The sequence below is a fragment of the Anopheles bellator genome, chromosome 2 (genome assembly GCF_943735745.2).
Source record: "Anopheles bellator chromosome 2, idAnoBellAS_SP24_06.2, whole genome shotgun sequence".
Classification (NCBI taxonomy): domain Eukaryota; kingdom Metazoa; phylum Arthropoda; class Insecta; order Diptera; family Culicidae; genus Anopheles; species Anopheles bellator.
This window is the reverse complement of record NC_071286.1, coordinates 63941755-63957408: the sequence shown is the minus strand read 5'-3', so window position 1 is coordinate 63957408 and position 15654 is coordinate 63941755. Positions and strand designations below refer to the sequence as shown.

The 15654-nt window shown below is 47.0% G+C and overlaps 3 protein-coding genes across 5 annotated transcripts; 2 read left to right on the top strand and 1 right to left on the bottom strand.

The window, feature by feature from the left end:
- Positions 1-42: 42 nt before the first annotated feature.
- Positions 43-8495, bottom strand: LOC131211437 (S-adenosylmethionine synthase). Of its 3 annotated transcripts, XM_058204896.1 has the most exons (6): positions 8387-8495; positions 7735-8030; positions 6191-6268; positions 5998-6120; positions 4249-4361; positions 43-3112 (listed from the first exon to the last, which is right to left on the bottom strand). In XM_058204896.1, exons 2-6 carry the CDS (start codon positions 7847-7849, stop codon positions 2327-2329), a joined length of 1215 nt encoding a protein of 404 aa, XP_058060879.1. In that variant the 5' UTR covers positions 7850-8030; positions 8387-8495; the 3' UTR covers positions 43-2326. The 3 variants fall into 3 exon arrangements, with proteins under 3 accessions (XP_058060879.1, XP_058060878.1, XP_058060877.1); XM_058204895.1 differs by lacking the exons at positions 4249-4361; positions 8387-8495 and adding an exon at positions 5610-5722 and having other exon boundaries at positions 7735-8198; XM_058204894.1 differs by lacking the exon at positions 8387-8495 and having other exon boundaries at positions 7735-8198.
- Positions 8496-9357: 862 nt separating this feature from the next.
- On the top strand, positions 9358-12700 carry LOC131209048 (sodium/hydrogen exchanger 8). Its single transcript, XM_058202019.1, has 2 exons — positions 9358-11559; positions 11624-12700. The coding sequence occupies exons 1-2, from the start codon at positions 9694-9696 to the stop codon at positions 11804-11806; spliced, it is 2049 nt and encodes a 682-aa protein (XP_058058002.1). The 5' UTR covers positions 9358-9693; the 3' UTR covers positions 11807-12700.
- Positions 12701-13333: 633 nt separating this feature from the next.
- Positions 13334-15493, top strand: LOC131209757 (transmembrane protein 115). Its single transcript, XM_058202892.1, has 4 exons — positions 13334-14095; positions 14156-14231; positions 14289-14645; positions 14712-15493. The coding sequence occupies exons 1-4, from the start codon at positions 13660-13662 to the stop codon at positions 15160-15162; spliced, it is 1320 nt and encodes a 439-aa protein (XP_058058875.1). The 5' UTR covers positions 13334-13659; the 3' UTR covers positions 15163-15493.
- The last annotated feature ends 161 nt before the right edge of the window (positions 15494-15654 follow it).

The following is a 15654-nucleotide window of genomic DNA, read 5'->3' as shown; positions in this document are numbered from 1 at the left end:
TTTCTGTCGTACTAATAATAATCGTACACAAAATAACACACATTTCGGCTAGGGTTGACAGAATAAGAATATTTTAATTATTTTCTTCATTAGTACCAATCGGGACAGCGAAACTAAGAAAGTCTATTCCAAAACTTTTATACCGCGCTATCATGATTCATCTCTTACTTATAAACTACCTTTTTATGTAGGACGTCGCATTGCTCGGCAGAGCGTGTCTCGGTACATTTTCTAGTTTTACACTTACACTTTCCTTGCCCTTAAAGTCTCTCTAAACTAATGTACTTGTACGTGCAGTGTGTGATTGTAGTCTCCGTTCAGGCTATACAGCCGAATGGTCAGTTGTTTGTAGTTGCAACAGCTTAGCTCCGAATTTCGAGTACTCTATTTTCAATGGGAAATTGGCTCTACGTAACATTTTACGTGTCACGTATTCATCTTTTCATTCGATGAAGATATGGCAATATGGGGCATGAAATCTTACTGTCTCGTTCGACGAGAGAAGCTTTGCGGCACCGTGAACGGAACACAAAACAGTTTAAGCAATTGATGCCATGTTTTCCTCGAGTGTGCAGCTATATAGTATGCTTACGTTTACTAGCGTAATTATATCGTTTCATAATTTTTTTGTCCTTTTTTGTCACGTTTTTCTGCTTTTTTCTGGCGTACCGATGAGCACCCTTCGACCACCCAGCGGACCGGAGTATTTTCGAAAAAGCTCTTTTCCACAATTAAAATCCTTTTCGTAAACACAACACAAAACGTGTGCTGAAGTGCGAAAAAAATGAAACTGCTTTGAATTTGGAACGCTTCAGCTAATTGAATCACCAACGGGGGTGTCTAGGTTAGTTGTCCGCTAATCTGTTTTCCTTTTCCTAAATTATTAAAGAACATCTTTCTCGCCCGACCAATGAACGGGGCAAAGTTCCGTAACTTTTACAATGGTAGCGGTACGGATTGTAGATCCTGAATCCACCTGTCATTTGTGGACTGAAGCACCACGGATGATGCGTAGTTTCAAGTGACCTCACCTTTCCTAGTTCATGTGTATAATGTGAAGATAGTACATTCCTGTCGATACGTAACAGTTCGTGGCAGTACGGTAGGTGTAGCATTTGCTATAAATTGGAATTACATGCACAATAGATAATCAACATAGGTCACTTGTGACTGCTGTCTTCTGCGTCCAGTCCATTTTCATTGTTCCAGGAATCGTCGATTCCTCAAACAAGCACCTTTTGGATTCCATTTTATCTATCTTCCACTGCCAATTAAACCTTTCTACGTTGGACTAGAGAAATTGAACGCTATAGTATAGAATGGCAACCGAAAGAAAGTAACACCTCTCGATTGAACTATTGGTCAACCTATTCACTCGCGCCATAGCGGTCCTAATTCAATGCAGTTTCCTAATGTGCCTAAATGCCGCTCCACGGATAGCACCATTTCACGATTCCCGTATTAACTACTCCATCAACGTCGAACTTTTTTTTTCACCATCTCATATTCGATGCAATCGTCGGTGAAATATTATTAACCTTGGAGCACAAGCATGTGTCTCTCCTCCGTTTAGTGGCATCGGGAGGGGAGCGCAATTTTTTTCGCACCGCACAACAAGTTTTGCAGCAGGCAAAATTCCCGGAGATGGTATTCCGGCTGCGCACTTTGATCTGAAACGGTGTCCTACTGTGGCCAACTGGATGGTCTAGCTCTGCTCGAGTTCAGCGAACTGGTCCTCGTACATCTCTTTTCCTTCCTCTTCTTACAATATACTCGTAAATTTCTATCTGCATTTACTTGCTGGTCTGACTCAGTGCATCGCGTAATGCTGGAGACGATGTGTCAGTTGCAAAAGTAATTGTACGATGATCAACGCTGGCAACGTAGTAAATTTCTAGCAAAAAAAACACTAAGAAACACAAGCGACAGTGCAAGACGGGCCACTAGTGCAAGGGGCTTGTGTAGAAATTGCGTTGCATTTCGTAGATCTCAATTGTGCTCTACGTTCACTGCTGAGCGCCGCCATTTGTTTAAGCGCCCCCTCTATCCTGAATCGTGTAGTGTTTGTTTGAGAGAATGAAAGAATAAAACCCTTACAAAACCCTATCGTAGCTGGCGCTTAAATTACCACAGAATAAATGTTACAATAGCGAAACCAACCGCAGGCGTGGTGTAGCCTTTACACATCTAGTTTCGGCTTCTTGGCAACGCTCACCGACTCCGACTCGTCAACAGTAGCCGTAGTTTTTTTCGTCGATACGGCAATACCAGCAGGAGAACAGTGAGCGGCATCTGCGGCGGTCACAGGAACCGCGTTCGAGCTCAATCATTCCAGGACCAGCTCCTTCGGTTCCTCCCACGGGAATCCTGCGCGTCCAAAGTGTCCGTACGTGCTGGTACGCTGGTAGAACGGCGTGCGGAGCTTCAGGTCCTTGACGATCTTGCCCGGACGCAGATCGAAATTGTTGGAGACGATCTTCAGCAGTTCCTGCTGGCTGTACTTCGAGGTGCCGTAGTCAAATACTGTAATCGACAATGGTTCGGCCAACCCGATAGCATAAGCTACCTGCACCATGCAACGGCGACAGATACCAGCCTTCACCAGGGACTTCGCTACCCAGCGCGCCGCGTAGGCAGCCGAACGGTCTACTTTGGTGAAGTCCTTGCCCGAGAATGCACCACCGCCGTGGGCACCCCAACCTCCGTATGTGTCGACGATGATCTTGCGTCCAGTCAATCCAGCATCACCCTGAGGACCACCGATGATGAACAGCCCGCACGGGTTGATGTGCACAATCGTGTTTGCATCAAGGTACTTGGATGGAATCACGTCCTTAATGACCTTCTCCATGATTTCCTTGCGCAGCTCCTCGAGGGTAATCTTGTCCGAGTGCTGCAGCGAGACCACTACCGTGTGGACGCGTTGCGGAACGCACGCTCCCGATTCAAAGATATACTCTGCCGTGACTTGAGTCTTGGAATCTGGGCGGGCCCACCAGAACTCTCCACTACGGCGAAGCGCGGCGATCTTCTCGTTCAATCGGTGAGCCAGCACCACCGTCAATGGCATGCATTCTTCCGTTTCATCGGTAGCGTAACCAAACATAAGCCCCTGGATAAACAGAGTAACATATATATTAGCGAAGAAAGACCAACGATCATCAGCAACACCAATCATGCGGGAGCATGCAAAAGGCACAAATAAACAAAAAATAAGTATGATAAAGCCAACAGGAAGCAAATGTATGGGTTAGCAATTGACACGTTCTCATTATCGAAAACGCAAATGACATAATTTTGAGGCCATTGACACCTGCCTCCAAGGATACTATAGCCCCAACACTGAAAGCCCATCTACAAACACAAAATCAACATTTTGCTTCGCTAGATCTCCGAACACTCTAGAACGTGTCAAGAGTTCGGTTGCCTCGAAGCAGTTCTTATCGCGCGTTTTGTCGGATGACGACGAATCAGTTTCCTCTTTCGGGACCACCGTCCGTTTCGCCGAATTAACGGTTACATCAACGGTGAGACCCGTGGGTCATCTCATCGTCAATGGGGACAGGGCAGCTTGTTTTGACGAGTTTTTGAATTTTGGGGCTCTGACTCGGTGGTTTCCAACTTTGTTGATCGCATCCATGCCTCGAAATCGTCAAAATAATAAACCTGATAACTCATCATTCATCAAGACGTCACTCGGTTGTTTATTTTGACCAAACTCACTACGCAATTAATAAAACAGCAATAAGAAATAGAAAAAGCAAACATAGGCTGATAGAACCCAACTGGCACAGTGATAGGAGAAAGCGATTAGATATGGTATGATCTAAAATGTATTTGTAGCATTTAAACCTTACGGCATAGTTATGAAGCATTTTTATCAAAGAACTACAGCTACGTTATTGGGGAATGATTTGTAGGTTGAAAAGCGAATGTAGGCTAGTTGAATGTAATCCACCTCTAATTTTTGTCAAGATGTTATCCAATATGTGAAACAATTTATTTGTGATTGATCGCACTTTTATGGTAATCCAATTGTAATATTAAATTCCCTGGCGAATGGGTGCGCTGGAAGTCATGACATGCGTGCGAAACTGGCCAATTTGACAATGAAAAGAGACCCATAAAACCAATATTACAAAGTATTAACAAATTAGTTCTAATTGCTGAAGAATCTAATGAAGAAAGCACATAAATATTACAACTCGAAAGAATACGGTACGCCAACATTATACTTTTCGAGCTAACCTGATCGCCGGCACCGACTTCCTCTTCCGGACGATTCACATGCACACCGGCTGCAATGTTCGGTGACTGCTGGTCCAATGCGAGGAGCACGTTACAGGTCTTATAATCAAATCCTATGTGAAATGTCGCCGTCGGTAGCATCCCCACATCCGATGATGAACGCAAATCATTCGCCGGATTTACACGTTTCATTTTTGTTTCATTTGTTTTCGGAGTGATCATGAAATTCATTATAGATGAGATTCAGTTCGATACCCGATAGTTACACGTATTGCGAACGTATGTTCGACACATGCAAAGAGAGATAGAGATTATGAAATATTCGTAATTATCGTTCACAATGGGCATTTCAGACGTTCAGAGTCAATAGCTGAAATCGGTGAGCTAAGAAACGTTACACAGGAATCGACGCGTTGATGAGTTTCCCAGGAAAATCTTCCCCTCGAGCAAGACGACACCTCCAAAATTTTACCTCCAAAATATGACATGCATTCATCATAGCAACACATACTAGAAATAAACGATGTCCTACTAAACTTGCGCAGCGCTTCAGACGCTGGAACTAAAAATTGGCCGCTCATTCCATTGCTTCTAGCAACCCCAGATGGATGAACGTGTTACGCCTATGAAGTGTTTCTGCGTTACAATTTCTTTAGTGACTCCTGATGTGGCTGAACACGGCGTGGTCATTGACGTTTGATTCAATGAAATGTACGTACTATCAAGTCGTGTCAGCGAATAATCTAGACAACTCTATCCCAATGACCCTGACCGCTAACTCTAACTAAAAGAGTCTGTCACTAAGCTAGTCATGCAAATGTCTTAGTAATAGTTTTCTGCTCGTACTCTAGTGAGATTATCAGTATATGTACGATGTAACTAAGTAATCACTAATCATAAAAGCCCCAATTGCGTTAATAGGGAAGGCTTACGAACGGGCGCAACTTCTGCAAGATTGCTCGATCGATTCCAGAAAAAAATTTGTCCCTTGTCGACGGGAAAATAAAAATGCCCCGACAAGTGTGATCATCTGTCTGTTTATCCTGCATTACCTTCATTTTCATGCGATTAGTAGTCACGTAGGTAATATGAGAGCTTCCAAAACATTAGCTGTTAAGAATGATCTCTCAAACTGTTATGTTTTTTGTGTATGATAATTAACGATGAGCGACGAATGGTGGTAGTTATGTATGTCCACTCTAGCAATGGTTCTTGTACCAATGATTCGCACCTGAACTTAACAAAAAAAGAGACGGCACCACAATAATTCTTCATTCGCAATACATCAAGCAACGGCACAGGCGAGCAAAACTACTACCCGTAAAAAGAGTTTTGCCGGTATGCAGATTCATCGATCGTACCTGATCGCCAGCACCAACACTGTCTTCATCGCGATCAACGTGTACTCCCTGGGCAATGTTTTCCGATTGCTGTTCGATTGCAACCAGCAAATTTAGCGTACGATAATCGAATCCTGCATGAGACGGAAATCGAGTTAGAAACACATTGACAGACGCATAATTTAAGTTTCGTTAATATAATAGACCATCCAATTGGACCAAAAACCATTGGAAAATGTCATTCAACCACGATAAGTCGAAAAAACCAACGAGTATTGCCAATCTCTTTCGCAAGGGGAGCATCTCGGATCGTCCGGGGCTTTCGAAAGGCTAACTGCGTCAACTTGCCAGGGAATCTCAGGAACTGCTTCGTTCTTATTTTTTCAATTCACTCTCCGTTGTACCATACCTTTTGAGGAATCGTCATAGCCGATGTGTTGCACCGTTTCACGCACCACGCGTTGATAGTCAATTACAGCTTTTGATGTAATTTCTCCGCACAGCAAGATCATGCCAGTCTTTGAAATAGTTTCTGTGGTGGTAAAAAGATTAGTGGTACGTTAACGACCGAAGGCCCCCTGTAAGGGTTAATTAGAACCTACCACAGGCCACCTTTGCGTTGGGGTCCTGCTGCAAGTGTGCATCTAGGATTGCATCACTAATCTGGTCGCACATTTTATCTATTAGTTGAGGAGAACAAAGCACAAAATTTAATTTTAGTAAATGGAGGAAATATTCAAAATCATAACATTTGGTCATTTATTGTTCAATTGCTTAAAGGTCCAAACGAAACAAGATAAAGTTATCGTGCATGAAACGTTCTTCCTTCCTTTCGTTCTTTCATAATTTATCGTTGGTCGGCAAGGTATAAAATTTTCAAAACGACCATTTTACACCGGGTAAAAGGTGAACAACAAAAACAAGAAAACATTGACAACGGGGCACATTGGAACAACAAAATCCCAAATGGCAACACAACCTGTGCAAACAGCCGTGAACGAAAGCACACAAAAAAATATAAACATTCGCCAGATCGGACGACGGCGCCTCCCGTTGCGACCATAGTAACCGCATGTGCTTCACCCACGCACACCATCATGCGGACAGTGCGATGCATTGTGTGAGTTTCGTGCGCCATAACGCTTTGCCGGGCGCGCTTGACGGACGTCATTGTTTTGTTGTTTCGATAAGGGAGAGAACAATCATGCCATCGATTGCTCGGTCCTGCGGTGTGCGTTGGCCGTCGGCACGCAATTCCGCAGTTCGAACCAAGCAGAAGGTCGTGCGTCTGGTTTGTTTCGAGCGATTGCTAGTGTTCGTGCCGTACTGCGCACGTTGTTCATCCGCCACCGATTCGTCCGTCTCCGGCCATGGGTTCCGTAGTCGGGGCTGCAGAACGCAACTCCACGTGTTTTCACAGTATCGCTTCAATGTATAATGTGGAACATTTGATATTGGCCGTCAGTCATTCTGATTACCACAAACCGCTCCTTTTTATGGCATTGTATCATTGCTCCGCATGATTCAAGGTTGGCCAAATCCTGCTTGGCCAGAGGGCTCCAAAAATCAATAACACACTGAGACTCCCTACGCAAAAACTCCAGATGGGGTGTTGCACTTGCCGGAAAAAGCTTCGCTGCTTCTCAACATTCTATGCCGAGGTTCGATCAAGAACCGAAATACGTCAGTGGGTGGAGGGAATTTTCCCTCGTTCCATTTTCGCTCATCTGACGCAATGATGCTACAATTGCGTAATATATGTAAAAAGTGGAAAACGCCCAGCCGTGCGCAGCGTATCCTAAATACGCCAACGGCTCCAATGGCAGTCGGCTACATGTGGGGATCATTTTGCTTCTCAAAGTCCACATGACGATCAACTAGTGATGCTAAAATAATGATGGTCGCATACGGTCGGTCGTTGTGCGCTACATCTGCAGACACCACGCGCGGCCTCTTTTTAGGCCGCTTGAAACGCGCGGTGCGTTCCTAGGGCAAACCTAACCTAAAAATAAAGAACCATGAGCGGAGCACATTGCTCACACCACGAGACGATTGCATGGTGCCGCTGGCTGTCTTCGTATCGCACTTCTTTTTCCGGTGATTTCCCGGGACAACATACGAGCAGTGGTGACAGTGTGCTACTTACCGGGATGTCCTTCGCCGACCGATTCGGACGTGAACAGGAAGGAACATCCGTCCTCCATCTCGTAGCCACTGTGGCCGTTCGAGGCAGCGAATCCATTGCTCTTTGACTGTGGCATTCTGCGGGTTACCAGGGTTGCTTACACGATTTACTAGGAGACTAACACTTTTCACTGTTTTCTCTTCTTTCCTTCCCTCTAAACACTGCACCACCGTGGTCGGTTTGTCGGCGCCGTATGATGCACTTTTTTCACCGCCTGCGCTGCTGCTTCACGGGGGAGATGTTGCACTTTGCGATTGCTGCTAGGAAACCGATCGGATTATATTTATTGCTTCGAAAGGTTAGATTCGGTGTGCAGTTATGAATGCGCTAGAACAGGCGGCTATTTTTAGTAGGGAAGCAAAATTTCTATCGTCAGTAAAGCAACGCACTCGGAGCCCGCGTAGGCCCGTCTTCACTTCGCAAAGTTTTGTGGAAAAGAGAACGAACCGAGCGCTCGTTCTCACGAGCAAACCCGCCCGGTCGGTGAGCGACGTCCACGGATGCCGATCCGAACGAATTTTGACAGTTCGCATGCAATTCGAGTCGTCATCGGTGGAAGTCACTTCTCCGGCACCGTTGAGTGATCTAGATCAAAGCACACCACCGAGCTCACCAAGTGATTCGAACTGCAAAATTTGAGAGCAACCGACAACACGGACACAGATTATGAACACGATCACCACGCCTCCTAGAGATGCACAACGCTCGACCAACTCGCACCAACTAATCGCCCGGGAACAGATGTTGGCATATTTTATAACCCGGCCTGCCAGTTCTGCCAGTCATAACCGCTGGCGTCGCGTGCTTGATAAGAAATCCTGTGTTGGGACGATTCGAATTCAAAATAAGCTGCTGTTCTCCGTTTCCGAGCCACCCCGGCTGCTTGGGCCCCTTCGCGATGATTGAGCATTGGTTGGCAAACCCGATTTTCATCGTTCCTTGCTATTTTCGTTCTCGACCTGTCCCTTTTTTCCCGCCCATATGAATCTTATCGAAAACAAGCTTGACCCCAGCCTCAGAAGAACCGACACAGTAGCGAAAGAGACGGGTGGCAAAACATTAAGAAAGTGTGGCGCAATACAGCAAAAGGCACGCCGGCGGGAGCACATTGCTTGCTTTCGGGAAGTTCCCGTGTTTCCGTTGGGGCTTTCGAATCGTACAATCAGGAGATAAGGGATCTTTGTGTCGTGTTCAACCGGCCGGGCATGGGATCGCAGAGCAATCGCAAACACGGTCGAGCTTTTGAGATGTAAATTTTGTCCATCGCCTCGCCGACCGTAACTCGTGCGTTGTCGGTAAATGCAAAATATCATCGGACACTTGAAAAAAACAACTCTCAATGTCGCGCCGAAATAGTAGCACACTATTTCTGGACGTTGGTTTCGGAAATGGGAATCTGCATCTTCAGCCAAAAATATCGTAGTAACCGAGCATTTGAACGGGAAGCTTGTTGAACGGGTGACATGTTTATCTTTGTGGTTTGACGTTTAGTGCTCGCTCTCTTTCTCTCCGTTTCTCGCTCTTTCGGTGGTGCTTGCGGCAAACTTGCATCATTCTCGCGGCGAGAACACAAAACGACGTGGTATACAGAACCAAAATATGGTCCACCTCCCCGAGAGTGCGTGTCGTAGTTAAGTTAAGGGATAGCCGTGCGGTAGGGTGAACGTTTTCGCGCGCGAGTCCATGTTACGCTCGAACTGCTGATCCAGCTAATTGTTTTTCCGTCCACCGGACGGAACGGAATGGCACTTCATCAAGAGCCTCGCGAACATTCCCTGCGACGTGTGAAGTAAAACAACGCATCTTATCGGCAATCAGAACGAGAACGGAAGGTTGTGAGGGGAGAGGAAGCATCACCAAGGCCAGCGTAGCCTTGATTGCCGCCGACAGAGTTCGGCATTCACCGTCCATTGTCGTACTATGACTCAATCTCTCAAGGACACGATGAAAACGGCAGGGATATACTTTCTCGTGATTTGTGCATTCCTGTTCACCTCGTTCTATAACGTTGCCTCGGACGTGAACGTGAATCGGTCCGCCGGTGTGCAGACTGGCCCCACAACCGCAACAACGAAAGCGAACGATTCGCAAACAGCAAACCTAGCCGCGCTACCAGCTGGTGGCGCAGTTTCGTCGTCGTCCTCTTCTATCGCACCCGTGCCAGGGATCGGAAATGGAACCACAACAATCCCAGCGGCCGGAGCTACTGCGACAAACGCAGGCACGATCAACGTGAACAACACCACGACGACGGCATCGGTAACTATGTCGCCCGAAAAAAGTGCCGTCGAGCAGGAGCATTACAGCTCGATGTCGATATTTTTCGTACTGTGCGTCATCGCGCTGGGAATCCTGCTGATCCATATGATGCTGCAGACCGGGTTCCAGTACCTTCCGGAAAGTATCGTGGTTGTGTTTCTGGGTGCACTAATCGGGCTCGTACTGAGCGTGTCCTCCGTCAAGCACATTGCCAACTGGGAGCGCGAGGAAGTGTTCTCCCCGACCGCGTTCTTTCTGGTCCTGCTGCCTCCGATCATCTTCGAGTCCGGTTATAACCTGCACAAGGGAAATTTTTTCCAAAACATTGGCTCAATTCTCGTCTTCGCAATCATCGGGACCACCATCTCGGCGCTCGTAATCGGATCGGGCGTTTATCTGCTCGGACTGGCCGAGGTTGCGTACCGGCTGAACTTTGTCGAATCGTTCGCTTTCGGTTCGCTCATTTCGGCCGTCGATCCGGTGGCTACGGTGGCCATTTTCCACGCACTCGACGCGGATCCGGTGCTGAACATGTTAGTATTCGGGGAGTCCATCCTGAATGATGCCATCTCAATCGTGCTCACGACCACGGTCATGCCGATGGTGTCCGATCCCGGCACCAACGCAGGCGAATCAATCTTCTCCGCGCTCAACACCTTCCTGCAGATGTTTTTCGCGTCTGCCGGCATTGGCGTGGTGTTTGCGCTAATGAGCGCCCTGCTGCTGAAGCACGTCGATCTACGCAAGCATCCGTCGCTGGAGTTCGGTCTGATGCTAGTGTTCACCTATGCTCCGTACGTGTTGGCGGAGGGAATTCATCTGTCCGGCATCATGGCGATCCTGTTTTGTGGCATCGTGATGTCGCATTACACGCACTTCAATCTTTCGACGGTTACGCAAATCACCATGCAGCAAACGATGCGTACGCTCGCATTCATCGCCGAAACGTGCGTGTTCGCGTACCTCGGGCTGGCCATTTTCTCCTTCAAGCATCGCTGCGAGCTATCATTCGTAATCTGGGCGATCGTACTGTGTTTGCTCGGCCGTGCTTGCAACATCTTTCCACTGGCGTGGTTGGTCAATCGATTTCGCGAGCACAAGATCACCAACCGCATGGCGTTTATCATGTGGTTCTCCGGGTTGCGTGGCGCCATTTCGTACGCCCTGTCACTGCACATGCAGTTCTCCACCGAGGAGTCACGGCACGTCGTCATCACCACAACGCTCATCATCGTTCTTTTTACGACACTGTTCTTCGGTGGCTCGACGATGCCACTTATGAAATATCTGCAGGGCGGGAAGAAAGTGAAACGATCGTCTCGGGCTGGTCGTGCAGGTCGCAAGCGCAAGGAGAAGGCACTGTCGCTGAGTAAAACGCGCGAATGGGGGCAGGCCATCGATTCCGAGCACCTGTCCGAGCTGACAGAGGAAGAAGAGGTCAGCTTCACGCAGTCCCGTATCGGTGGCTTCGCCCGATGGGATCGAAAGTTTTTCACACCCTTCTTTACGCGACGTTTTACGCATCAGGTAAGTCCCGCGCGAAGCTCGTTTCCCACCAAAATTCACATCGACCAACCTTTTCGTTCCCCAGGAGCTTCATGATTGTAAAAGCCAAATGGCTGATCTCACAAATAAGTGGTACCAAGCGATAAGGATATCGCCAGACGATCAGGACGAAGAAGAAGACGACGATGGTGACGCAGATGCCGGTTCGGAACGTTCCACGACAAACATCGTGTTTCCCGCACCGTCCGGTCGTGCTGGGAAATCCTGATGCACTGATATGGTCGGTCGTGGAATACGGTCCTTGCCGGTACCCAGTTCCCCAACGACCGATGTCATCGAGCCACGGAGCTGTGAAGAAAACACCAGTACCACTAGGCTCTACGATACGTCCCCTTTACGCACAGTTGATTTTTTGTGAATGCTTCCCAACGGGACTTACGACAGGTGATAGCGGATGTAGAAAACAAGGATATACGTAGTTACCAGTTCGAACTGTTGGACCGCCGTTGTAGAGAGGTGGAAGGATCGGAGTGGTTAACAACTGCTCCGTTGCCAAACGGGTGATGGGTTTGGTACAGGAAGTGTTTCTTTATTATGTTACTTTTTCCAAAAACGTTTAAAGAAATTGCTTGTATGTTAATCTATTCTACGGTGATAATTCGCTAGTCAATGTATAACAAAGGTATAACGAGTATTATCAGGGAATGAAACTCGTGCACAAAATACGAACCAGGGAGATCGTAAGGGATACGATTGCCAATAATAACGTTTGCTAGAATTTATTATAGAAATTTTGTACAAAATATGTAGCTCATCGGCCACTCGGCCGCAATTGAAGCTAGTTTACCGAAGATCCAGTTCCTATGAATCTACAACCGGTTGAAAATCGTGACAATTTATATTCTTTTGACCTTACACCTTATCCGGCGGAACGCGGCTTTATAGGGCGTGGTGCTGTTGCCATCGAGACACGAGGTACACTCAATAACGAAAACAATAATAACATTACCCATCATTCTTCGTCAGCTGATCGCTATCTTACTTTGAATCTGCGCCATTCTTCGCTTCTCTAGCTTCCAGGAGCCGTTCCAATAAGCCAGCGTTTCGTTTGTTTTGCGTCAACTCAATTAATAAATTGCAGGAATAGTCTATTGCTCCTCGTCTTGGCATATGTGTGTCGCTCTTAGCTATGGAAAATAAAAACCATTTCGTTCTGCAAGAACAGCTTGCGCATCACCACGTTTTCTTTCGCTAAGCAATACAAGGTGCTTCGGGTGTATTTATTGTTTCCTCTGTACGCCGATAAGATAAGAAACCAGGGACTAGGTCAGCTTGCTGCTGCTCGTACCTTTGGTGGTGGATTTTTAGTGGAAGGTTTTTTTTTTCAAATGACTTGAGCTTTTTAATGAGCGCCTACAACGTAAAGCGAAGCAACTGATTAAATACTTTCCGCAACCAACGACCGAAAACGCATCGAGTGCTCGTCGGAACCAGTATCAAAATCTTACCATACAAAAATTATTCCACATAATTGACATTCCTGAAAATTTTGTAATTAATTTTGCAGTCAAGAAGGCTTATTGCTTGTAACAATTTAATTGGTCGGGGATACATCTCAAATCAATTTTACCGCCATTTGTGCTTTAAACATTCGAGCATTTCCTGATCGAGCAGTTCGTGCAAGGAGCGTAGAGTGATTTGCCATCTCGCTCACACCCTCAAGTCGCCGATGACGGCCCAACTGTCATCAAGGTTTATTTTTCCCATTTTCTGTTCTTGCAAAACGAAAACACAGCCCATCGGTTGCCTGCTAGGAGGCGAGTCTGTAAAATATTCTTAATAATCTAGAAACAAAGTAATATACCTTCTCGGAAGTGATATTGTTTTTCATCAGCACGTTCGCTGTGCGGGAGTTTTGTATGGGAATTATTTCGTCCCCGCTAGCGAGCTCCAACTGGTGCTGTTTCTGCTGACACGACATAGATGTGAGGATTCCACGGAAGCGTTCTGCCGTGAAGCACAAAGCGCAGGCCGAAGTCCTACCGCCAATTCTGTGCTGGAGGCGTGCGGATTACGCATAGACGGCCGCAACCGGCTCAGCTGGTTCAATCAACACATGCAATGGCCAGCAACAACGCCCTGTATATCCGGCAGCAGCTATCAGCGCTGCTGGGTAGTACGTCAACGTCGATAAAATTTATCTGCATCGCAACGCTGGTTGGATACGTGATTTCGTTCTCCGAGCGGATCTCTGTGTTACTATGCGTGACGCCTGGGTTTCTGATGCCCCCGACATTCTGGATATGGACGATATTCACTTACTTCTTCATCGAGCAACACTTCTGGGAAGTGCTCGTCGACCTGGTAACGGTCGGATTGTGTGGCAAGCTGATTGAGCCGTCCTGGGGGCAGATGGAAATGCTGCACTACTTTGCCATCACAAACACCGGAGTGGCCATACTGACCACCTTCTACTATCTCTTCTACTCCATGATTACCAAAGATGCCGAGATACTTTTCAACGTTCGTATCTACGGACTGGCCGGCATGAATGCAGGTATTCAGGTTACCACGGCGTAAATGTCTAACACCATTCATAATCGACTTCTTTCCACAGCCATCAGTGTCGCCGTGACGCAAATAATGCCCGACCATCTGATAGCCCGAACGCCGCTGGGGAAATTCTCCAACAGGTATTGTGCCGTACTGTGGTTTGAATGTCCTGGAAGCTACATGATTCGACATTTCAGGAACGTACCACTAACGGTGGTGATAGCATCGATATTGCTGTGGGCTTGTGGACTACTGGACGGTACCTATCCTGCGATGTTTGCCTCCGGCTTGTATGTGTCTTGGGTGTACCTGAGGTTCTATCAGCGACATTCGAACGGCACCCGGGGCGATAGTGCCGAAAACTTCCGGTTCGCAAGCTTCTTTCCCAATGTACTCCAGCCTCTGATTGCCGTCATCGCTAATCCCGTGTATCTGTGCTGTTTGCGCATCGGACTTGTGAAACGTTTAAGTCCACAGCAGTCGAATTCTTCCTCGCTACAATCGGTCAACGTACACTTGCCCGGAGTGGACCCTCACGATATGGAGCGGCGAAGGTAAAAGGCGCACGATTTTCCTATATTTTCGTGTATACCACTCAGATCGAATCCCGTTACTTTTAGGCAAATCGCTCTGAAAGCCCTTAGTGAACGGCTGTCCAAAACGACCGACTCTAGTCGCCAAAACACGGTCCCCAAGTCATTCCCGCAAAACACGGGAAAACATCACCACGGCCATGGGCATAGTCACGGCCACCAAGGTCAACCGCAATTTGCAGGATTACCGCCATTTCGCGGTTTCCCTATGACTATAGATCGTCCAGCAATACCGTTACCTCCACCACCATCCGTCGCTGCCAGTGGCCCGTCGAAACAGGTGGAAGCTACCGTAGGGCACTCATCCAGCTCTACTAGTCTGTCACCGACGGAGGTGCCCGCTGTGTCGACAACAGCCCCGTTGATAAGTTTGTCTACATCCTCCTCGCTAGCCTCAAATCTGATAAGTCTTGATGCAATCGAAAGCAGTGTTAGCGGTAGTGTTCCCGGAGGAGGACATGCGACGCCCAACGCTTAAAACATACGCGCCCTCCTACCTTCCGGTCTCCTGTACCATAACGAGCCTTTGGCATAGCTTTAAGCGTTGTTCTGTTTCTTGTTTGATTATGTTGCACATTTCCCCTGTCGGAGTCGGCAACGGCGGCAAGTTCACGGTGAACGGTCGATGCGCACGAGAGCGTCCGATAACTATTGTGGGTTGCAAATATTTTAAGCGCTTTGAGTTGATTCCCGGATTTTATTCGTTGTGATCCACATGCAGAAAGTGGAAAGAAAGTGAGGGTATGGTCGACAGAAGATATTAGTTCGTACCGTGCATGTTTAGTACCTCTGAAGCATTGAGAAGAGAAGCAAATCCAATAAATACTATTAGATTGACACTAACGACATTTTTACTGTAAGTTTATAGCATTGCGTTAAACCTCAAAAACCTTTATTAATCTATATATGAAAAATTCTAGCAATGGTCTCTGTGTTCTTTATTTTGTCAACATAATTGAGCGTTTCTGAA